This window comes from Cheilinus undulatus, linkage group 22, assembly GCF_018320785.1.
Source record: "Cheilinus undulatus linkage group 22, ASM1832078v1, whole genome shotgun sequence".
NCBI classification, from domain to species: domain Eukaryota; kingdom Metazoa; phylum Chordata; class Actinopteri; order Labriformes; family Labridae; genus Cheilinus; species Cheilinus undulatus.
In genome coordinates, this window is record NC_054886.1 from 19819217 (window position 1) to 19844991 (window position 25775).

At 39.7% G+C, this 25775-nt stretch overlaps 1 protein-coding gene across 2 annotated transcripts in view; it reads left to right on the plus strand.

The window, feature by feature from the left end:
- Positions 1-25775, plus strand: part of LOC121504417 (adhesion G protein-coupled receptor L3-like) — a 361289-nt gene that overhangs the window by 286068 nt on the left and 49446 nt on the right. For both annotated transcript variants that reach the window (XM_041779142.1, XM_041779143.1), the window contains 5 exons: positions 1043-1165; positions 2980-3185; positions 7118-7294; positions 21387-21596; positions 25388-25608. In XM_041779142.1, coding sequence (XP_041635076.1) covers positions 1043-1165; positions 2980-3185; positions 7118-7294; positions 21387-21596; positions 25388-25608 — 937 coding nt within the window. The remainder of the gene's footprint in view (positions 1-1042; positions 1166-2979; positions 3186-7117; positions 7295-21386; positions 21597-25387; positions 25609-25775) is intronic.

Sequence of the window (25775 nt, forward strand, 5' to 3'; positions counted from 1 at the left end):
TACATAAGACCTACCAAAAAGCCTTTTGAGTTATGCCTAAATCCCAAAAGGAAGTCAACCAGATTTAACAATTTCAAAATAAGGCCTTTTGATGGTGCCAACTAACTTTAACTTACTATATCTTTAGTAAACAACATTCTGGGATCTTCTGTTCTTTCTTGCAAGACAACAGCATCACGCTAAACAAATCCACATGTAAACATCTCATCATAGCGTCCCCTACTGGAAACAGGAAGTTACACGAATTGGTCATATCTTCATTCCTTTAATTAAGCTCTGATTTTCAATAAAGCCTGTAATAGTTGACCACAACACAGATATGCTTTATTGAGGGATGTCTCACTTGCAATGGTGCACATTGCAATATCTTGCCAATTTGACAGGACGTATGTGCGACTCTCATGCCAGACATCTGATTGCCTTCAAATTTCACATGTAGGACCAAGGTCTGCCCCTCTACATATTCAAAGGTTGATTTCACTTTTTTGATGTAACACCATTACTGGCAACAGGAAGTGACAAAATTAGGCCATTTCTTTATTGGCAAGCAATTTGTTATCTCCGATTCACAGGAAGTCACTGTCATATGTTACATGTTTCAACTGTCATATGAAATTTCTGATTTGCATCAAATCTCATGTGATAAGGGTCTGCCCCTCTCCATATCTTAATGTGAATTTAAATGTGTACTACATATTTTTACTAATGCACCTTTTAATGCAAGAAAGAAGAAGCATCTCTAGCGTAACATTTTTTTAAAACATGGAATACAAAGTAAAAAAAGCAAGTTGTTGTCCTAATTGCTCTTGACCTCGTACAGCCTTATGTGTTAGCCATAGTTTCATTTAATAATTGAATTATAATATAGTTTCATAATGCTTCTTAATCCCTGGAGTAGAACAGGAAAGTTTGGAGATTGGGTCTTTGATTTGAATACAAAACAGCAAAAAATAGAGATGTACAGAAATGATTACACGAAAGGAAAACAAGCTAATTGGTAACTAAATGTTGTCTTGTTTTGGTCTATCTTTTTTATCTACAGAGCTGGAGGTGGCAAGGATGAGCACAGATGGGAATTTGCCTGATCTGAAGTTTCCACAAACTGGAGGACAGGGCAACTCCATCCACCTGTCAGCTAACACACTAAAGCAGCACGGAAGAAATGGTGAGTCCAATATCTTTGAAGCTGCTTTTTTGTGTCCCAAACTGATGTTTAAAGTAAAAATAGTGGATTTTAATGTAATAAAACCTATTAGGAAGTAAAATGTGGCTTGGCAATGGAAGGAATGCTGCTACATTAGTTGAGATTTTTATGACAAATTAAAAAATCCTTTCCTTCCATATGTGAGTGTGACATTAAAAGCATGGTGCTGCAGCAATTTTTTTGTAGGAATTTTATTACAGATGCTTGTGAATAACATTCAATTTGCTTTTCAAATCCTTTGTTGTGCTGCACATAAAGCACACGAATCGTTCTGCACTTTTCAAATAGAGCCCTGGCTGTAGAATTAGTTCCACTCGAGCACTGCCTCTAAACTGTAAATGAGGCAGTTAGACACAATGCATCGCCATCCGCAGCCCCATTTTTAGACTTTATTATCAGCCTATGCAAATCAGAATCAACTCAAGCTGCGCCCGCTGCCTCTCAGCTGGATGACTAAGTCCATGTCCAGCCGGGCCTGGGAGAATCATTAAAGCATGGTGGAGGATATTTCCCTGTCATCCAGCACTATAGCACCCAAACAGTTTTCTTTTCATCTGGGTGACTGATCTCAGATTCAGCATTAGGGAATTTTCTTGCATTTGGATGTTGAAAAGTGAGGAGAGGAAAGACATGTACTGGAGAAATAGTAGGAAACAACAACCAAGAAAAAAATCTGTTTACTACATTCTGTAAAGGCTGAATTAAAATAACTTGTTTTTTGACTAGTATGACAGCCTTGTCATTGGTCTTTTGTCTGTTTGTGCAGTTTCAGATTCCTGTGCTTACAGTGCTTCAGCAGGGCAATTTTTCTCAGTATTCTTCTGTTTATTTCTGCTGCATCTTTAATGTTAGTATTGCATAAAGAAAAAACACAACAAATGCAAATTCACAATGATTCACATTCCTGTCATTCATATTTTGTAGCCAAAGATTTGTAAACACTTTATAGGCAGTTTCTTTTACTCTCAATCTAAAAAGACTGAACATTCAGACCAGTCTTTCAGTAAGAAAAAAATCAGAAAACAGTCTGAATGGGCACAGCACACTATTTCATTCTCTTCAAACATGTCATCACATTCCTCAATTACAAAATTGACAGCTATTTTGAGTGCACCTGAAATGTGTGGCACTGTCCAACATGCATTTCTCTTCTGGTAAACAGACTCAAAATTCTTTTGTCAAGTACAGCTAAGGTTAATAAACCCCCTTTGCACATTAATATTCACAACTATAGCTGGATGTGGTAATTCAGTGGTTTGCCCCAGTGTGAATTTGTCATTTTATCTCCAATGAGATAAACAATGGATAGCCAATGGATTGGTGAGATTCCATGCCTGTCGTCAGACAAATCCACCCTGCATATCTCAAATCCCAAACATTCATGCAAGCCTGAAAAATTACTGGACCAATAAGTGGTGTTTGAGGAGAATGAGGCGTCAGCTATGGGCGTGGTTTAGTTGTACTGCAAGCCAGTACACAATGGCTGCTGTTGGTGAAACAGTTTGCTTGGATGAACTAGAGTAGCTGTTTTACTGGAACTGGACATCATTTCTTCATTAAAGAAGTTCAGGGAGCTGCACTGAAATCTTTTCATCTCACCCTGAAATGCAAACTTAGATGTGTCCTTGTGTTTGAGAGGATTGTATCTTGTTGCCTGGTCGCATTCATTTTTAAAGATAGAGGTGAGAGAGAAAATGAGTGGTTATTTTTGTGGAATGAGGTTTGTTCTTTTTTCCCAAGTGTGGGAAACTTAATGCTTTCTCTGATTCTTGCAGGTGAGATCAGGATAGCATTCGTCTTGTACAAACACATCGGGGTCTACCTTTCCACGGAGAATGCCAGCATGAAACTGGGCAGTGAAGCAATGGCAACCAATTATTCCGTCATCGTCAACTCCCCGGTGATCACAGCTGCCATCAACAAGGACTCTAACAAAGTCTACCTCTCTGACCCTGTCATTTTCACCATCAGACACCTACAGGTAATTTTCTCTCTCTTTTGTCTGAGCTGTGTTTTTACTTTGATGTGACTTTCCCTGCATTTAATGTAATTTTTGTCCATTTTTGCTTTTACTTTAATGCCTCTTCATTTGAGAGGACCCTTTTAGAATGCATTCTTTGTCACAGGATTGCAGAAGAAATGTACCAATTCATCTCAAACCAAGAAAATAAAGTTAGTTTTAGAAAGAAAGGTGTGAAAAATTAAATTACAGAGAACAAAGTGCTCACAAGGTGATTTTGCAGATGAATGTGTTTCCCAGTCGGAACAAACGGCATCCTGATCTCCTGAACAAATACGAGTCATATTGAGCCTCACCAGAGGCTGCTTAGTCACTGCCAGGAGTCGCAACTTCCCCCTCTTGACTACATTATCTTCTCCACACCCTGCTACCCTCGAAATATCCCTGTTTTGTCTACAAACGTCGCCTTCAGCGATTATCCGGGATGTTGAACAACCATAGAAGAATTGCAGCTGGTCTCATGTGTGGGAGGTTTCAGGGAAGCAAAGAAACAAAACACGTAGAGCGCAAAGAGATGAGGAGTAAAAGGCCAGTAGCTTATAGATGTCAAAATTAAATGGTGGGAAAATGTCAGGGGGCAATGTCAGCACAGTTATTGCTGCGACACACCTGCCTATTTAATTTGTAATTTGGATTGAGTGATTTTACTGTTGGTCTAATGCTGGGGCACTGATGCTTTTATACACTTCCTCTGCTCAGATCAAGTCGTCTCAATAAAGTAGTGCCCTTTAGTAGAAAGAATGCTTCTCCCACCAGAGCTTCCTTGAGTACATGAAGAGAATGACAGCTTTGATTGTCATTTTATCACATTAAAGTTCAGTATACAAGCAGACATTTACAAGAGCTGTAGAACGCATTTTGTGTACACAAAGGGCTCTTCAATTACTCATATTTAATCCATAATGAAAAATGATGGCATCTTAAATTAATTGGGCACAGTATTGATGCTTTGCACATAGAGCCCTCAGTCTTGTGTATCAAATCAACAGCTCCCTTTCCTCTGGTAAAGCTGACTGACCAATCAGAGGTGATGTTCTGGGAACACTGATTACCTCCTCTGCTTTAAAGCTCTGTTGTGGCTGTAGGCAACAATATTTCCCCTTTTCTTAGAGACAAATCCACTTTCTTTAGCATACCATGCACTATCGTGGTGTGAATGTTTTTTAAAGCTTGGCTTGAATTATGTTTGGCTCTTTTAACCAATAGGGATAATTGTGATAGTCCTGGTTGCAGTTTGGTTATAGTGGGAAGGAACAGGGAATTGAACCTTAAGACATAACAATACAGACATAATAATACAGACCTTGGTAGGTAAGTGTGGTTCAAGAGAGTAAGACAAATTATTCTGAAATCACGGGAGGCTCCAGTAGCATTCTTAAGGTTCTTACTTGTCCTTGCAAACAGAAGATAATTTAAAAATCCAATCAACCTGTGCTCCTGTGCTTATACAATCATAAAATAGAGAGACAAAAAATCTTTCCTCTTACCCTTCACTTGTGCAGATCTACATTCTGACATTGGATGCTTGAAAAGAATTCATATACAATGAATATTGTTGACCAAGGACCAATTGACCCCCCTTAACAAGTTTCAGTGATTTATTCAAAACTTTGTCTTTTGGACCCAATTCCAACTCAGCTACCTATGATGTTCTTACCTTTAGTTAGGACATATTTTCATGGTATGTAGTCTTTTTTACACACCATGCACTACGGGTATTTTAGGTTCTAGTAATGAAACCTCTTCTGAAAAGTCTAATCCTGTTTCTGGGAACCATAGCTTACCTTCCCTTTTACACAAAAAGTCTCAGAAAAATTTATTGGTGGGATGGTGGGTCGGTTTGCTCTTTAAGGAAGTCTAACCACACATACCTCTACACGTATGAAAAATGTTGTAAATGTATGTTGGTTGGTTGATGATAAGCTTGGTTTGGTGGTTGTTTGGTCAGTAGGTATGGGTTAGGCTTAGGCATACTAACCTGGTTTTAGGTTGTGCTGTTGACTGATTAGTGGGCAGGTTTGTTGGCCGTGTGGTCATTTGTTTTGTGGAAATGTTGATTGGTTTATTGATTGATTTGTTGTTGTTGGTTGGTTGGTTGGTTGGTTTGGTATTTCTTTGAAAAATAGGTGGGCTGGTATACTAGTAAGTTTTTTGGGTTGTCTTGTTGGTTGATTGGTGGAGTCACTAGGTGGATTTGTTTGGTTTATGGGTTGGTTTGTTTGTGGGTTGGTTGGTTGGGGTTGGTTGTTTGGAAGGTTGGTTTGGTAGGTGTTTGGTCAATAGCTGGGCTGGTATCCTAGTATGTTTTTGTGTTATCTGTTGGTTGGTTTGTGGGATTAGGGTTGGATGGCTGTGTGGTTGGTTGGAGGATTTGTTGTTTTTTATTGTTGGCTGATTAGTTTGTTGGATGGTTGGTTGATTTATTGGTTGATGGGAAGGATTGAAAGTGGGTTCGATGGTTGCTTGGTCAATCAGTGGGCTGGTATACTAGTATGTTTTTGGGTTGCTCTGTTTGTTGATTAGTGGGAAGGTTGGTTGGCTGTGTGGTCAGTTGGTCAGTGGTGAGTTTGTTGGTGATTTGTTGATTTGTTTTTTTGGGGGCTGGTTGGTTGATTGGTTGGTTTGTTATATGATTGGGTGGAGGGTATTTTGGTTGGTTTGTTGATTTGTTTGCAGATTTGCTGTTTTGTTGGTTGTGTGAGGGCAGTCATGTAAGTGAGCTGGTTGATTAGTGGGTTTTGGGGTTGTCCAGTTGGTTAGTTTTTGGTTTGTTGGATGGTAAGTCATGAGGTGATTGGCTGTCTGGTTGGTTGGTGGATTGTTTGACTGGTTGGTTGGTTGGTTTTCTGATTGATTGATTTTTTGGCTTGTTGGCTGGTTAGTGTATTTGTTGGTTAGTGGATTTGTTGATTGGTTGATGGGTAGGCTTGCTGGTTATTACTTGGGGTTTTGCCGGTTTTTAGTTGGATATGGTGAGTTTGTTATTGTGATGGTTGATTTATTAAAATTTTCTTGTACGGATTTCAGATTTGACTTTCAAAACAAACCTCAGGGCTTATAGGATATAGGTAGTTTCCTATTTTTTGTGTTGTTAAATGTAAGTCCTCCTTTCATCCATGGAGTCTTGGATCACTGGTCCTCTGGATAATGATGTGTCCTCTAGTTATTGTTTTGCTTCCTTGCCTCACCACTTAATGGGACCAATTAAAGCCATTAATGGGATGGAGGGTCATCTTATCTCCTTGTTGTGGAACATTTTACACAGGGTTTTAGATGTGTGAAGGGTAAAGTCAATCAGCTGCAAATTTACAGTCAGAGACGATGAACCTTGTCGGGTTAATTACCTTAAGGTGAGGGAGAAACTGTGAAAAATTCAGCTCCTTGTCATGTTTAAAGTAAGAAAAAAAGCGTTATGTTTAACCTTGGAAGCTGGATGTGTAATATCCTTTGTTTTCAGAGCCATACAAAAGAAACTGAGCTCAAGAGGGATCTTTTTTATCAGCAGTACTGTTTTGTTGTAGGTGTCATAGATTACTTTTATAAACGGCGAGTGAGATAGCTGGGAGACAGGCTCGTCATTAGAGCCATTGCCCAGTGCAGACAGCGGTGGTGCCCATTTAACAGTGGGGCAGACTATTCTCATGCAGGGAAAGCCAAAGAGAAAGGTCAAAAAAGCACAATGAAAAACAGGCATGAGGCCGCTCGATGCTGGATGACAGTTAAACAACAAATCGCTTTAGAGTTGATGCCTAAAGCAGCAGGGAAAAATTTGCTTTTGGAGGTTTTAATGCCACAAACAAAGGAGAAGTAAAAAGAAAATGCTACTAATGTGTGATTCACTAAACCCCCACAATTCCATTGTGCTCATTTATTTATTTTTTGCCCTCTTACAGCAGTCTGAGGAGAACTTCAACCCCAACTGTTCATTCTGGAGTTATTCCAAGAGAAGCATGACTGGCTACTGGTCGACACAGGACTGCCGCTTGCTAGGCACCAACAGGACTCACACCACATGCTCCTGTACCCATCTAACCAATTTTGCCGTCCTCATGGCTCATGTCGATGTCAAGGTAGGGCTTCGTCTTTACCCTTTCTTGCGTCTTGATGGCATATTTATCCTCAAAAATGTCCAATTTACCAAAGAGAGATAAAACCACATTGATCCATCACAGCTAACGCAGCCATTTCAATCTAAGATGATTTGGTTGACAAGAAAAGTAAGGTCAGGAGAGTGTAAAGCATTGTAAAACACAGAGCATCTCTTTTGTCACTCTGTTTCAATACATGCTTTATATTTTCTTGCTTTTTAGTGCGGTGGGTGAAACAGACTGAAGATTTTTTGACCTTCGCATCACTTTGTAGACTAACATTTAAAGTGCCATACACAAACCCTACTCATACAGGTTTAAACAATAACCCTGTCTCTGCAAAGTGTGTATTGATTGTGGCCATCGTAAAGTGCTGATGTGTGTAGTAGCCCTAATGTATGAAAGCTCCAATTTGTGCTGTTCTCGTGTGCAAAGCTTTTTAAGTGCAGCCGTTTAAAAGACTTTGTTAAAGCTTATATTCTAGTTTTTTTTTCTTTCAAAGTAAGGCTCTTGGGCAGAATGGGAATTTTTTTTTAAGAAATGTCTTTTCACTGCTTTTCAATTTGTGGCCACACTTTAAGTGTGATTAATTCTTATTCTCAATATAGAGGGATAGGGATATTGGTATAATTAATTTTGGGTCTGCCAAAATAATTGAATTGACCAGATTTTTTTCATATCTGACAAATCATTTTTATGGTCTTGCTTTGTCCTGCTTATTGCTTTATGGGAGTGATGTTTGAGGCTTTACCACAGGCAATAGGTAGTTTAAGCAGCTGAGAGTCAAACAGCTACAAAATACCAATTTAACACCTGAAATCAGCTTCAGACTTTTAGACTGTTCATTTGTATTGAAGTAACAAAACTAGCCTTTTGTCAGTTATTTGTTAAAATACTTTTGAGCTGATAATGGATAATGGAAAATTATTTCAAAAACATAAAATTAGAACAAAATGGCCATGCAAAAAATGACAATAATTTTAAACAAAGTAGACATATTTTTGTTTCAACATCATGTAAACCTATAACACATTTATATGAATGAATAAGATACATTTATTTAGGTTCACTCAGCAAACAAAACAATTTACAACAGCGGTGTCCAAAATATGACCTGGGGGCCAAATGGGACCCTTGGCCCATTTTTAATTGGCCCGCAGCAAATCCTATAACGTAAGTGAAAGATGGTCTACATTAGAGCACAAAGCTTGTGCTTCACTGTAGTGTATATTTTATCTGTTTTCTTATTGAGTGACAAGTATAGTGTTGTGTTACCTTGGGGGCTTGTCCGGGAAGGTAACACAAAACTATACATGTCTGTCAACAAGACAACAAAGAAGAAATCATAGTTTTATGAAGATGTTATAAATTTATTTGGATTAGTGTATATTTTAGTTTCAGCACTGGGTAGTGCTACTGTGCTAATTCTATAAACAAACATTTTGACAGGCAAATTAATTGATGGGCCTTTTTTTGGGACTTAAAACTCAGACAACACTGTAAATGCTTCAATCTCATTCTGACCAGGACAGATCTAGTGATAGCCAGAGTCAACCAGAGCTCAACTGAAATCTGATTGGGCTCCTTAAAATCCATGAAATGACTTTCTATTTACATTGAGAGCCATTAATTAGCCATTTTAGCATATTCAATCACTAAGTCTTTACCTAAATTAGACTGTATTTTCTAACTTTGGTATTATAAAGTTGAGGTATATGAAAGTGGCCTCACATCCTTATATAATTTCAGTATGTATGAAAAAAGTTTGAACACCCTGATTTACAAGGTCCGATTGAAAATTCTGAATTTCCAAGGTAACCAAAGAGTGAAAGCTGAAACTAGAGCTTATTCAACCCTTATTGTCTCACAAAAACATTACCATTACATAAATAAATTCATAGCAAGAAAAATGCTGATGCATTGTTACTGTTAGCTTACAATAAATACATATCAACATATTTTTTATTACATTTTCCATGTTTTGATTCATGATTAAATGATTCATATATAGTCTTTTGTCTAGTGTAGTGCATATTTGTACAGTATTAGAAGAGATATTCCACAGATTCAACCCTCTAACTGACGGACAATGAGATTTTGCATTTGTTTATATCTTTGGTTTTTGAAACATGAATGCCTCTCTCAGATTTTATCATTTCAAATAACCTATGGATACTTTGTGGTCTTGTTCACTTTCAGCTGTGTACAGTATTTGTATTGTGTGGCCTGACAGTGGCCTGTCATACAACAAACTTAAAATACATGTATTTTTATCACTACATGGACTTTATAGATGTTTATAATCCCAGAGGGGATATGTACTCACTCAAACAGTAGAGCTAGGCTGTGTCCGAAGCCACTCACTCATTCACTACTCCCTATCCACTCTATAGTGAGCAGCATATAGTGAACCAAATAAAGTACTCAACTGCACAACACAAAAATGATTTCGGGCACTACTCCGGCCACGGGCGATGATGTCATCGCCGTCTCACAATTAAAACGGTTAGCAGCAACGGCTCATAGATTTCCTTGACAATGGCTGAGGATCGAAATTAACGGTAGAATTTCAATGAAAACTTATACAAAATGTATTGTATTTTAACAAAAAATAAATATACTAATAGATTAAAAAAAAGTTGTATCTATAGTGACAAAATAATATACATTTTTTGTGTGTATTATCACTTATTTTTGCATAAAGATGATGGTCTCATGTCTTGTAATATCATAGGGGGAGAAAGTTACTCCGTTTTTGAATCCCTAATATTTTCTTACAGATTTGGTTAAACCAACAAAAAAACAAGCATTTTAAAAAGTTTCAATATATGTTCCTGTGCTCCTCTCGTTCGCCCGTCATGTTTGAGAGCAGCAACCATGATGCATTATGGTAAATATTGCTGGGCTAGTGACCATCGGTTGTTTACTACTTTTCACAATGCATTGTGGGATAGAATGAGTGCACTTTATAGTGAATAAAAATACTCACTCAGAATTTGGACACTACTACAAAATGGTGTGTTCACTATATAGTGAATAGGGAGTGATTTCGGACACAGCCCTAGTTTAGCTAGCTAGCTCTGCAAGCTAAGCAAAGAAAAGTGTTAGCCTGCCTTTATTTAAACATGAAAATCACCCCAACCAGTAATTCTAAAGTGTAGTCATTAATATCCTATATTTTACTATGTGGCTAAAATGCCTTGAGGCTATTACATCTTTTATGGCATGCTAAGCTAAGTAAACAGCCTATTACCTCCAGTTTAACTCATAAAGTAATGGTTTCAATCTTCTTACTTTTTTAAAGAAAGTAAATAAGCTTTATTCATAGCTTTAATTTATACTGTTTTGCAGCATTTACTTTTATTGTTGAACTTCAGAAGGGTTCAATAAGTCACATTTAAATTCATGCTCTTAAACTTTATTTCAAGATTTATTTTTAATCCTCATTTCCATTTGCTACTTATTATGTATGCATGAACACATTTATTTATTTATGTAAAGATAGAAATGGGAAAAAAAGAAAACATTTGCATTGTATCCCCATGCAGCAGCATCCTCTTAGTACACCATTAGTTTGTTTGCCTGCAGGGCAGCCACTGAGCAAAGTGAAATGGGTACAGTGAGTGTGTTCTGGAGTGCTGGAGAGCAGTTAATTGGGAGGTGCTAATGGAAAGAAATTATTTTGCTGTTAGATTGTGTGGAGTGATTATTGAAGGCAGCTCTTACACAGCTGAAAAAGAAAGAGGGTGATGGAAAAATCAAGGGTATCGAAGAGGGGAAAAGGTACTAGAATTGGCGGTCAGGGAAGGAGCCGTGCCTGATGGACGGTTTAATTATATCTGTCACTGGAACTTTAAGGAACTTGCTGCTGACAGAGCGCAGTAGTCTTCGTATCTGGTTGGGGATCTGTCTCTGCAGAGCCCTTCTTTGAGGAAAAATACACTGAGCACCGCTGCAGTTGGCCCTCGCCCCTAAGACCTTCCTTCACCTTTCTTTATTCCTGTATTTCCTTTTTTACACAAGGACACAGTGCACAAAAATGAAGCACAAAATCTCAAATTCAGTCAGTATTTTTCATCCCTCACGTAGAAAAAAAGAACACAGAGGGAGGGCTCACATGGTGCGGTTTACCTCCAGCTAGAGAGAGATGCTGTTTGTCACTGAGCAGCATGACTTTTGGACCCACTAAGCTCTCTGCAGGGCTGCAGCCGGGTCTGGAATAGAGAGGGAGTTGCGAAGAATGGGAGCCTTGACGCGATGAAAGCAAAGCAGGGCGAAAAGAAGAAGAAAAAAGGAAGCAGTAAAAGAGGGGCTTTCAGTCAAGCCAATCCCTAACATTTTGGAAAGCCTGCATTCACTAGAGGAAAGTGGACAGTAGTTACACCCCGTTTCTGAGTGATTTTTTTCCCCTTTTTTCTTTATCTTTTCCACTTGGATGTTATAAAAGGCAGTTTGTTGGAAGGTGCTGCTGAATGGGAGATACAGAGGCTTTTTATTTGACAAACTGTCACTGTGTTCTGTGAGAGAACTCAGTGAACAGAGGCAAAGTGGGTGCATGAGAGAGGGAGACAGAGAAATTTCATAAATTGAGGAGAATATCTGTTTTTGTATCCATGGCAACAGAACATACCACTGCTGATCTCTGCATTGTTATTACTCATTACCCTCAGAGCAACAGATTATATTTTAACCTTGTTTATTTCTCTGTGGCATCTCGGAGTAGATGCGTGCTGTAATTACAATTTTCCTTTAGAGGATGGAGACTTGCTACACCACCACCATCTTTCATCTTGTAGATTATTTTTCTCTATTTTCTGCCGGATCGAACGCTAGTTGAGAGTAATGACAGCGTTATATTCAGAGATCTTTATGTTCAGCTTAATAAGCTGTCTGCCCGTAGTGTTACATTTTTAGCACCCAGTTGTGATTGCATTCAAAGTGTCACATACTTCGTGCAAATTAGAAGGAGCAAAATGTTCCTGTGACATTGGAAACGCTGTCATTTTGTCCTTGACAGCGATTTAAAATTGCTACATGGTTCTGTGCATTACAGTTGTGATCATCTGAATTTAATTAGCTTTTTATTATTTTATCTTCCATCTGAGGGGAAAGGGATGTGATCTTTGTTGGAAAAAGTGGACATATGGGCACATATATAATTATTCATCACATAGAAATAGCATCTGTACTATACATTAATCACATATAATAATGTCTGCAATTTTCTGAACAGTATTACTGACACAACCTCTATTACTTAAAGACCAATCATTTCTAGCAGAACGATTACTGCGAAGAACTTCTAACAAAAAGTTTCTTTTAATTTAATCATAACTACGCATCAGTTTAAGTGTAGTCAAGGTAGAACTGCCCACACATTCATATGAAAAAGTGGTTCTTATACATGATATTATTGGAGCCGCTCAGTACTGGAGAAACTTCACACCTGAGTTTGAAAGGCATTTGACGGTGTAGTTACCAGATCTGTCCGGGGGCCTGCACCTGCTGATGACGTGGCACACTGTGATTGGCTATGATGATGTAGCACATTTTTATTGACTGGAAACTCACACCTTGGGATAGCAAACCTGTTAGCTTTCCACGACGCTAACGTTCTTGATTAAAATATGAATCCATTAATCAACTTGGCTGCATTGTGGTTTCTCCACATGGAGTTGCCGTAGTCAACAATGTTTGTGGCGTCATTGGAAAGTGCAGGATGAAGGCGCAGGTCCCCGGACACATCTGGCAGCCTGGACACATCTGGTACCTACACCGGTCTTTGCCCAGTTTCATGGTTGGATGTCCGGCAGATTAAAATATTAAAAGCCAAAATGTCCAGCAGAAAATATGCCAATTACCAGATAAGTTACTACTCTGTATGTACATATTATATCTTGTATTACCTAGAAGATATGTTGCAAGAACGGGCTGCTTTCCATCTGGTGCTGGGGTTGTTTTTCTACTTGGGCAGCAAGCAAATGGCTAATTAAAGTGCCTGAATATTTATTAGATTCACGTAGATGACATCAAACCAAGCCTATCTTAGAGGCTGTTTGGGGCTATTGGAAACTAGGCAGGGAAATCTTTACCGGAGCACTCTTGAAAACAGATGTTTAATCTCAATGAGGTTTTCCTGGTTAAATAAAGATTCAATAAAATCAGCAGTATGGAAGGATTTTGAGTTAACAAGTGATATAGAAGCTGAAACAAAGAGAACTATAGACAGCTGAGTGGCTTAAATACTGATGCAGAAGCTGGAAGAAAAGGGCCTATGCCAATCATGTTATGCAGAATGGCATGGTCCGCTTTGGGCTGACAGCAAGGACTCCCTTCCCTGTAACTGGCTGTTAATGCTTGGTGTGTCCAGGCTAATTAGCAGCAGCAATGTAGGACAGACACTGATGAGAGGAGGACTGGACCGAACTGTCCACTGTGAATGCTTTTGTCATTTTGGGACTACTCCCAATAACACAAGATGGTTGAAATACAGTGCAGTTGAAATCATCATGAGGACTCATATTGGACAACTGCATTTGAGCTGCAGAGTTTTGAAGTGGTGTCTAGTTAATGGAGCACTGGTTAGTTATTTGATTGGACAATTCATCGTTGTCAATAGAGGTTGGTATTTGGCTGTTGTAGGCTGCTAAGTTATGGTAGCGGCTAATATGCTAACAGGTTAAGGGTGCGTCCAACTAAACATGCATCCATCCTGCCAGCCTTCCATTTGTACATTCCTATTCTCATCCAACCATCCATCCATTTGTCCATCAATCCAACCAGCAAGCCAGCCACCCCCATGTCCATCCAACCATCCATCCATTTGTCCATCCATCTGTCTGTCTGTCTGTCCATGTGTCCATGAATCCATCCATGTACATCCATTTATTCATTCATCCATTTATCCATACAACCATCCATCTACCCAATTGTTTATCCATGCTGCCATCCATCCAATCCACCAGCAAGTCATAACCCTGTCAATCTATCAATTTGTTCATTCATTCATCCATCTATTTATCCATCAAACCATACAACCAGCCTGCCAGCCAGCCATTTGCACATTCCTTTGCTCATCCAATTGTCTATGCATTCCATCCATCCATCCATCCATCCATCCATCCATCCATCCAGCCATCCATCCAGCCATATATTCAGGCAGGGCCCATGCCAACCGGCTCCTTCATTTTACACCCCTGTATTAGAATCATTTCTTTTTCTCACATTGCTGATTGAACGTGGTTGAAAATTGCAGGCTTCCAACATGTTTAGACTCTAAGTGTTCTCTAATGCAATGTTGTTAACCAAATCGCAAAAAAATCATATCATTTTCACTTGTGGTCTCGCAAAATCTCATTAATGTTGAGTATCTACACCGAGCCTCCTATTTTCCAGGAGTATCTGTCAGATAAAGAGGATCAGGTAACTGCCACTTAGACGATCACAAGGGCATCGAGTGCCATCACCGTTGCCTGTGTCGCCACTTGAGCTCTTTGTTTGCTAATTTTGAGCTATCTAGCCGGAGAGATGATGCCTTTCATTGATCCTTCAATCTGAGCTGAGAAGCACCGTGGGCAGCATAAACAAATTAAAACTGTACTCGCAGATGGCAGCTGCATGCAGGAGATTATATGTCTCTCTTGTATCTTTTCTTCAGAATGATTGCAAAAAGGATTGTTTTAAATATTTATTTATTTTTGAGCAAGTGATGTAAGCGTGGGTGTACTTTAATGTGACTTTGCAAAGAACGCTGATGATTCCAACCCTGAGATGTCCTCTTACTGGGCCTTGAGACATTTTACTGCAAAGTAAGATGCTTGAAAAATAAAAGTACTGGAAATAGATTCACCCCACTTGACTTGATATTGAAAGGATAGATGCAGCCTTAAAGCTCTTGGTTTTGACTTGGCCGCAGCATGAGCACGCACTAGTGAATGATTTGACCTCAATATCACGCGCCGACACCACAGTAGTGGTGATGTCAGCTTGTTTTGATGAACAGATTAGCCTCTTCTGTTGCATAAAAACCTTTCTGGGTCACTTGGTGTTTCCTCAGAAGAAGAGGAAGCTCAATGACTGTCACAAAGACGCCATGGAAAGCTGCTATTACAGCCGTCAAGTCTGCTTTGAAACATATTTTTCCATTCCCTTGGGTTTCATGCTCATTCAAGCTCTTGCGGCTCATAATTGAACCCTTCCCTTTGGATTTACCACTTGCGAAGAAGGCTAGTGGGCATTTGGATGAAAGAATCTTTTAAATATGGGCCAAAGCACAAGCCCTAGTGGAAGAAATATAGACCTGCTGTGGTTCGCCTACAGGCTATTATTTACGCAATGGATGTGTGTGCTGAGATTGGCCCGAGGGAGGCGTTGAGATACTGGTAAGTGGCGCTATTCCCGACAGACCAGTAAGTATAAATCAATGGAACATCCTGTTGGATGATGGAGAGGGTGGTGTTTGGGTACCATTCATCTCTGTCCTTATAGAACATCTCCAAACTGGTGCTATCAGACGGTAACTATGATGGTAAAGGACATACAAGGTTAGCTTTGTGTTGAAAATAAGAGTTCAAAATAAATGTACTTATATGAAGGAGGCATGAAAGAGGCCTAAGCATTCTGAAGCCATGCATAGCGTTATATCATTGTTATCATAGCTTAGCACAGTCTGACATTCAGTGCATGTGCTGAATGTCAACTCCTGCTGTGTTAGTCGGACTCTCTCTTCCAGCTCTTTTGAAATGTGACGAATTCGCCAGGACCCCCTGATTCATGTGCCCTCGCTCTGCAACTGTTCCTCATCCTAGTGCAGATCATAAATCCTTGGTCATACCGGAGGTGAACTTGTCACATGGCTCCCTGCAGTGGGGCCACTACCCCTTAGCACAACTGTCTGCCCTGCCTGACTGTATTTCATGAGTCAAAGCCCAGCTCTGGAGGCATACAGCAAGATTTATGCATTTTAATTGGATTGGCTTCATGGCCCCAGAGCGGTTCTTTGAGGTATAAAGGATCGACGCTCTGTTCTCTTTGCCGCTTTCACCCTCTTACGCATTCAAAGAGCCAGTTCAGGAGACTTCAGCTTTGGTTGTTATGGTAATTAAGTGCGTATGTCAGGCTGAGATGGCTCGGCCAAGATGACCAGTATGTGTAGCAAAAGGCTCATTGCCTTGCCTGCTCCTCCTTGTCAGAACGCTCGAGTGCCCAGAAATCTTATTCTGTGCTTTGTGTGAGCAGATCAGGGGCAGAGCCAATCTCCTCAGGCATCCGTCTGGAATGAAAAATATGTGTGTTTAAGAAATAAAAGAAAAATGTAGCAGAGAAAGATTGGAAGACAAATGGAATGTGCACAAGCCCGCCTCGCCCTGCTAAGTAACACGGATGCTGTATGACTCGGCCGCCCCCTGCGACACAGCCAGTGAATTTCAGAGCAAATTACGTCTGCCCACTTTAGAGACCTCAATACTGATTCCCATCATGGAGGCTTGTCGGTGTGAGGTTAGGTGTGGAGGCTCTGCAGATCACATCATTTGCCATCCTGCTTGGGCCAAACCCTCGGTGAAAAGGAAACTCTCCAGCAGAGACATTGTTCCCAGCGACGCCTCAGCCATCATCTACCTCCTAGAACAAAGAAATCGTTCTGCTGTAAATCTATCACCCAGGTGTAGATACACTCCACGCCTTTCTCTTTCTGTTTCTACAGCTTTGTCTCTTTTTCTCTTCCGTCTGCCGCTTCTGCCTTCTTTCTCCCTGACCCGGCTGCTCCTCAATTGAAGGTGAGATTGTGATAGATAGAGCCTGCAGCCACTGCACAGCTTGCTAACCCAAGATACCTTAAGGTACCTTCAAATACGACGTTGCTTTTTCCACCCACTGCATCAGTACCTCTGGAATGCAGACACTTGCATCAACATCTGTTGCCATTCCAGGCATAGGCAACCCTTTAAAGCAAGGACTTCAACACATGAACACACAGGCGTCTGCTCTATATAACATCTTGCCAAGCCTCCAACGTATACACAACGGCTCATCAGGCAGGAAAATCAAACGCGCGCTCTCCCCAGACTCAAGGAGCGCTGCGGCTGTTATTGTACCAGAGCCCCTTAATGATCAGCATCTGTTCCCCCTCTCTGCTAGCCGAGCTGCCACTAAACAAGGCTTTTGTTGCAATACTTCATCCCCCTAGTTTTTGACTGGAGTGGGTGGAAGATGATGTGGAAAAAAAAAAGAAGAAAAACCACCCATAGATGCTGATGGTCCCTCTCTTAACATGCCCCCTTGGAAAATACTGCTGACTGTAGGCGCAGTGTGATTTAAAGAGGTGCTTGTTTGAGAGTCACATTAGATGTATAGTGTGCTTTTGCGGCCCATATTTCTCAATGTAAGCAAATATTTTTTCTCAGGTCCGTCCAGCTCTGAGTCTTGCCTTATTTGCTGGAGGGCACAGGCTTTGAATCAAACATCAAACAACCAAAGTCTGGAGGTTAATATACAGTGTCAGTGCTGGATGTAAACACAGTTAAGGGGAGTTGCTTTAACTCCCATATCCTCTTATTCCTGACAGCCTGTCAAATCTAATTAACCGTGTGAGTAACATTCCTCTCTGCTGAAGTAATAATGCATCATGCCAAATCTCTGAAATTCCACCCAGGTAATCCTTGAGTTCCCAGTAGGGATGACAGTCATCTCAGAAGAGGTTGGCATATTTCTTTGAAACCCTCCCACCCTTCCTACACTGATACTTTTTTTTTCCCACCATGTTTTAAATCAATGCCCAGCAGCCTGAAAAGGAGGGCTACCCCTGTGGGAAATTAGTATGCCTTAGAAGTTGACCAAAGTGTTTGGATGCTCTAATTATGTTTAGTTAATAAATCAAGATGTCACTTTCTCTTCCCGTTCCCATTTTTTTAGTATGAATAAAAGGCGCTTAATGAATTCATGTTTTGGCATCTGTCGTGGAAAGTCTTCTCTTCCCCACTGCTAGCATGAGGAATTGTCACATGACAGTGCTGTTCATTATACCAGATGTGAACTACAACGGCAGTCTTGGAATTTTCTTCAGTGTTGTGATTTTTGAACAACTCAAATCTTACAGAGAAATAAATTACAACCTTACAGGTCAGTCATAACCCCAAGTCCAATGATTCCATGTAAGTGGTAGTCTTTGACTTGATATTATAGTGTGCTTTTCTGTCATTGACCACAGTTGTGTTTAAAATTATAATTATAATTATAATAATAATAACTTTATTTGAACAGCGAGCACAAAAAAAAAGACGGAGACATCAGAACTAATGATACCAAGCGACATCAACAAAACCCAAGCAATTCAAGAACCTGGACACGAAATAGTCAAGATAACAAACTAAAAGCATCACGAGACATCAAGAACCCAGACGTCACAAGATACCAAGTAAACCATGACATCATAGACATTAGAATTCAGGCATCATACTGTATGACACCATGCAAACTAAGACATCAAAGACAGAGCGCAGACATCACACGACATAGGTACCATAAAAACTATAATAACAGTAGGAACCCATTTACACAGGTTGAGACCAAGAGGACCAAATTATACATCTGGATGAGTATCAAAATCCAGCACCGACATGGTACCAGTACCAACACATTATACTTTACTGTAATTGTGAGGCAGATTTCGGTGCTTCATTTCGATACTTCGCTACACCAACTTGATCCCTGTCATTCCAAAAGAAAGCCACCGAATACGAATGTGAAGAAGTTACACCTGTCTTCCTGACTTATATGCCCTATTGGCATCTTATTTCTCAGTCGTTTACATATCTTATTTACTTATCAACTATATGAAGTCCTACCCTTTCTTGCAGAGTTTAGGACCCTGGTTTCTAGTCACTTTGTTTCCAATTGCTATTGTTTTAATTGATTTCTGTTGTTTTTTCTCTGCTTGTTCTAATGTTCCTGTAATCTCGACAACATTGGAAATGAGGGAAACCTCAATGTCCTTTTGAGAATAAATAAAGGTTTGAATTGAATTGAATTGAATCGACAGCTTTTTTTCAGCTGCCAACTTTAAAAGCACTTTTCTTTCTCTTGAGAGTATTGGTTTAGGCACGGTTTAGGCAGCAGCAACTTTTAAAAAGTGCCTATTTCGTACCAGTATTGGAGAAAAAACCCTGATGCTGCACCCTAAATGTAAAAATTAGCGGTTGAAGACATGTAAAGATGTAAAAACAACAAGAGAGATTAAAACAAGAAAAGGAGAGTAAAAGCAGGCAAACATAAGAGAAACAGAACAAGAGTCAGTAAAAACAGTAAAATAACAATGAAGGGAAAATTCCAATTAAAATAAAGGTCTTTGAATATAAAGGTAGTAAAATAAATAGATTTAATAGCAAAAGTAGTTACACAAGCTAGCGAGCAGCATCTTGGTTCCAGACCAACAAGATTAAATGGCCAGCCAAATCGGGGACATTAAACTTGTAGGGTGATATCAAAAATGCTCTTTCTGAGGCAAAACCAAGAATTGCAGAGGAATTGTGTAATATAGTCCTGGGCTGGAATACCTGTTCACTGGTGCCAGAAGTTGGTCGACTCCATGTGAAGCAGAAACAATTGTTATACAACTAAATATTAACATAGAGATTCACAGGAATGCTAAATCTCCAGGCATTTTTCAATTAATGCAGGAAATGTTTCAGTTTGCAAAGAAAAATGCAGCCTAATATTTATTTTTCCTCACTTTCTGTAAAGTAAGGACAAATTTGATCAGTTTTTCTTCATGTTTTTGTTTAGAATAGAGTATGCAGTGTTCCTCACACATTTGCATATGTGGAAATAAAAGCCATAATAAGGATTTTGAGCTTTGCTCACTTTATTAAACACACTGCTATTATTTTGATCAAACTGTATTTGTCGTTATTTTAGCTGCATTAACATCCAGAGTGTAAAACATGATTTCAGCTATCACAGTTTTATTCCGTGTATTACTTTTGCTCACATGTGAGCTGCTTTAATGCTGTAGTGCAGCATCGCATCATAGCCTACTTTTTATGTGGATTTGTGCTTTAAAATTAAAGTTAAGTCTCATGATTTCAGTTTATCTGCAGGTTTGTCTTTTAAATATGTTAAAACCATATTTTGCAAGAAGTTTTCCGACCAAGTAAAGATGTCATATTTCATAATTTTCATAATTTCTTTAGGAATTCTATGACAATACTTCAGATTTTACATACTGCAAATTAACCTTCCATTCTTACAGTGGCAAAATTTATCTTTAGCAGACTTTTGGTAGGATGGTTCTTACAATGTGTTTGTTTTTGCCTTTCTGCAGATTCTGCTGCTCTAGCCTGTGTTGCCTTATCTCCGCTTCTGCCCTAGCACCCTTTTGTGCACGCCGCTTTTATGGACTGATGTAAATTTTCTTTCATGGCTGCACTGGAGCCATAGTTGATCCTTATCTCTCCAGTAAAGCCACAGATTTATTGTGTGCAAAAGGCTTTTTAGTGCCCAAAACTGGCTGTGGTGGCAAATTACTATTTGAAAGGAGAAAAATTACCTAAAAAGCATCAGTGGAAGTTATTGACCATGTTGTGGTTTGATTGCATTCCTGTTGTGTCTGTCTTAGACACCTGCGACCCTGCAGACTGCTCACTTTGTTTCAGTTTGTTGCCTGAATGAAATGAAACTATAGGGGGGTGGTGTTTTAGATGGATTCTCACTGACTAATTCATGAACTAGATCTGCCACCTGTGGCTCGCTCTGCAGTGGTTTGTTGGAGTGCTGAGTGACTGCACTTTACCCCGCTAAAACAAAATAAAAATCAAATTGCAGCAGGAATAATTCTTTGGGGTTGGTGCTAGAGTGAAATGGGTCACTCATTGGCATTTTTTATCTTTAACCATTAATTGGCTTTTGGCTGTTTCTCTGAATCTAAAATTAAACCCAGTTCAAGACCTTCATAGATTTTTTTTCCCTTTCAAGTCTTGATTAAAAAGAAAAAAATGGTTTGTAAAAACTCTCTTTATTCTTACATTTTGTCTCTAGCACACGCCTGCTGACTTCTGTTTTTTATCACTTCTCTTTACAGAACACAGACCCCGTTCACGACATGCTTCTGGATGTCATTACCTGGGTCGGCATCCTTTTGTCGCTGGTCTGCCTCCTCATCAGTCTCTTCACCTTCTGCTTCTTCCGCGGCCTTCAGAGTGATCGCAACACCATTCATAAGAACCTCTGCATCAGTTTGTTCATCGCCGAGTCTCTGTTTCTGGTGGGAATCAACCGGGGTGACCAGCCGGTAAGAAACACAAAGATCCTGACAATCAACTGAGAAAATTGATGTAGTACAAACAAAAACACCTGATTAAACTCCAATAGACATTTAGAAAGGAATAATTGACATTTAATAAATGCCTACATGCTATCTTGTCAGTAGTTCTTTTATTTGGACAGAACCAGAGTTCTTCTCTCACAGCATATGCTAAATAAAGCTAACTGGCCTATTGGGCCCATAGTTTTAAATACATTTCAATCCATTTTTACACCCTCTTTCTTGCTCTTGTACTTATTTAGGCTAACTGACTGCTAGCTCAGGCTGAATCTCAATATGAGGGTGCAACAAGCTTTATGCTATAAAGGAGGAGGCTAGGGTGGAGTAGGTTGAGTTTTGCCAGCAGCATTAATGCAAGCAGTAGTGGTGTGAAGATAATCCAATATTGATTGGTTAACCGATCTTAACGTCAGTGGTCCGAGTGCATTGGTCCGCAGAGCCCTGGATCGGTAAAAATGCGGCACGAACTGGTCAGTGGACCGGTTTTAACGTTGGAGATCAGTCCACTGAGGCTCTGCTGCTTCTTTACATAGCCCGTACAGCCATGCTCTGGCTCAGCGTCTGTTATCTCGCACGACCCAAGGTGACCTTTTACCTTTAAACGAGAGTTCAGTTCGCCGTAGGTGCTGGATGTGTTTCACCGGTCATCGCCAAAACGTCTTTCAGTTACAGTTTTGCACATCAGGAATCAAGTCATGTGGACTTTACTGTATGTGAAGGAATGATAACTTTTGAAATGTCTGCCCGTCTGCATGCTTTGGAGAAAGCGATTAAGAACTACGGCAGCTTATAAATCTCATCTGTTGAGACAGTGGAGCAAACGCTAAACGCAGCACAAACAGACCTGAACATAAACACTTTTCTGAGTTAACACTCTTCATTTATTACCGTAACAACAGCCGCTTTATTTACGGGGTTCACAACCTTAACATCTTGTTTCGAGGGATTGATTTGGTGAGATAATCAATACATCTGAGCCCACGGATCTGATGTTAAACAGAGAGGACTTCACTGAGCTGGAGATCAGCTGTTCTCCAGTGAATTAATTCAAGAATGAATACAACCAAGAACTGTCAGGTACAGAGAGTGAAGCAATTATGATGTTTTGGCGACATTTAGACTGAATACTCACAAGAGGAATTATGAAAGGAAAAGAATGTATAGAAAGCTGTTTTAATTTGACTGTGTTCAATATTATTTTAACCTTGTTCTCCTGTACTAGCAGACACACAGAGCTCTGTCTATCCAAATGTCCTTGTGACTTTTTATTCATTTTAATTTGTGCTTCTTGGGAAAATTATATATTTCGTTTTTACTGTTTTCGGGATTTATAATGCTAAGGAAGTAAGTACAGAGGGACGAACATGTACCAGTAAAAACTCATTTTAATATTTATCTCCCAATTTAATGTCAAAGTAAGACACCTGGGCACATGGGTGTGATGAAAACATTCTTACAAATAATTTCAGAGTGTTAGCACAGGAGGCCTGGCATTTAGTCTGTTTTATAATAAGATCAAATACATGTAGATTATTATGAAATTAGCTTGTTTTCCCCCTTTTTCTATCTTTTTTTAAAGAAAAATGTTGTTTTAATTCTATAATCAGATTGTACCAGATCGAATCGGACCAAACCAAATCAAAATGGATCAGACCAAATGGTTCTGTACTTTAATGAATCATCAGTGAATCGAATCGTAGCCTGTGAGTTGAGATTTGAATCGAATCGTCTTGAGAAGGGGAGATTCACACCCCTAGCAAGCAGGGATTAGTGAGAAGTACGTCATATTTAAATACACCGCTGTGTTTAGAGAAAGAGCTGTGATTGGCCGTGGGAGCTTAGAGGTGTTAATTGGGATCGGCTGGCCATCAGCTGCTTCATTAGATTTACATAATTTAAATACTTTAATTTCAATTTGAAGTCAGTTTTATTGAATGACTGGCTAAACTGGTGGTTTTCAAGATACTGGCGTAGACAACATTCTAAACATTTTTTTATTATCTTAGTCAATTTGTTTCAACCTTGTTGGGACATTATAAAAAAAAGGAATATTAAACTTCAAGCTTTATCACCCAGTAAGAGTTGTATTTGGATTTTTCCAAATAAAAAATGAAGCCATGTCCTTTTCTTTACACCTTTCACAAAAACCCTGAACTGCAAAATCTATTGAAAATTTCTTTGCAATTCAATGTTCCCTAGTGGCTGCCAGAAGTGCTCCCTGAAGGCTTTTTCTTTTGTAAATTTCTACCTAAGAGTGTTCTCCGTCCTTTCTCTAAATGTAAGAATCTAAAACTCTTGAGAAAACATAACCTTTGGTGTCCTGCTGGGCTGTGAGTGCTATTTCCAAGCAAGTAAGAGTGGCCCTGAACTTATTTCAATCCTGCAGAGCTCACTGAGACGAAAAACTGAAGGAAAAGATTGCAGTCAACAAACGCTCCCTTCCTTTGCTGCACGGATGCAAAAAGCAATCTTAAGATGAATCACACGTGCCCAATCACACCTGGCAACTCACTGTCATATCGTCATATCTCGATCGCTCGCGCTGCATGCTCTCAGCGACATAAATTCACCTCCTGGTGCCGTTTTCCAATTTGTAAACACTTGAGATTAAACTGGATTAAGCTGTTTAATACTCTGAACCTTCTTCTGCTATAATAACTGTGAGTTTGAATTGCATTATTTTCATCTAAGAGCTCAGCTGTGTCGGAAAGTGGAGGCACGCTGTCACTGCACAGTCATCTTCAAGTGTGTGTGCTCAACACTCACTCTGTAGACAAATGTAGAGTCATTACATTTGTACAATGTGGCGGAGGGGTTTATTCCACCTACAGCTTTTCAAAATTGTGTCGTTTTTGCTTACTAATGAGGCAGAATATGCAGTTAGATTTGCTCTCCTGCAGAAAGTAAGCTTTACCTTTTAATGGGGTCAAACAGGATTAAATCTTATGCTAATGGCCTTTTTATGAATCACAGTTATTTATTGCCATTGTTTTTAATCACATTGCCTTTGCATGCTTGAATTCAAAGCTAAAAGAAAGCATTGTGCTATGAAATCAATCTGTGAAACCATCACTATTCAAATCAAAACTCACAGGTCATCGTTTATCCGCTAAACCACTTCCCCGTGAAGTTAAAGATAATGCTTTGCCCTACACCTTTTCCCTTCCATAACATTTTATGGGTGTGATTCACAGCCCCGGCTCCAAGATCACTCTCCTGTACCGCAATTAATGTCCACTCAACCTTTGAGTTATTTAATTGAATCCATTTCAGTGACAAAATACGCCAGTTATGTTCAACTGTGCCAATAATTACATCAATCCGTGTAAGTACTTTGTCTTATTATTGTAAGAAAGTGAGAAGGATCGTGCATACAAGCGGACGACAGTTGTCTGTGTCTCTACGTGAGAGCGCCTGGCTGCACTCTAAAAATGCAACAAGCTCCAAATGGCTCTTGGACTGTTGACTCCTCTTCTTCATATCTCTCTTTCATCCGTGCCAGCTACAGCAAACAAGACCACATGGGCTCAGTAGCTGTGGTGCTCCTCTGCCAGTCAGTGCAGGCAACGATCCAATCACGTTAGCCAAACAATGCTAAGCAATGCTAATTGTTGGGAAATGCAGAGGTTAGAAAACTCCTGGATGGCACACGCCTCAGGTGACACTGTCATCCTGATCTGTGCATCTATTCCATCAGGGAAAAAAAACAAAATGTTTTAATTCTTTATGTCTTATTTTTATGTGTAAACCCTCTCCAGATTGCTTGTGCTGTCTTCGCCGCCCTGCTCCACTTCTTCTTCCTGGCAGCATTCACATGGATGTTTCTAGAGGGAGTGCAGCTCTACATCATGCTGGTGGAGGTTTTCGAGAGCGAGCACTCACGCAGGCGCTACTTCTACATGGTGGGCTACGGAGTTCCAGCGCTGATTGTGGCCGTTTCTGCTGCAGTGGACTACAGGAGCTACGGCACTGACCGAGTGTGAGTACATTTGAAAACTTGACTCAGTCAGAAAGTGCAGGACTTTCTTTTTCATCTTTTTAAGGTACTTTTTAAACTTAGATAAAACAGATTTGACATTTTCATATGAGTAAAATAAGCACATGGACAGCTTCCTGTCCACTTAACTAGACAGATTTTTCAGGGAT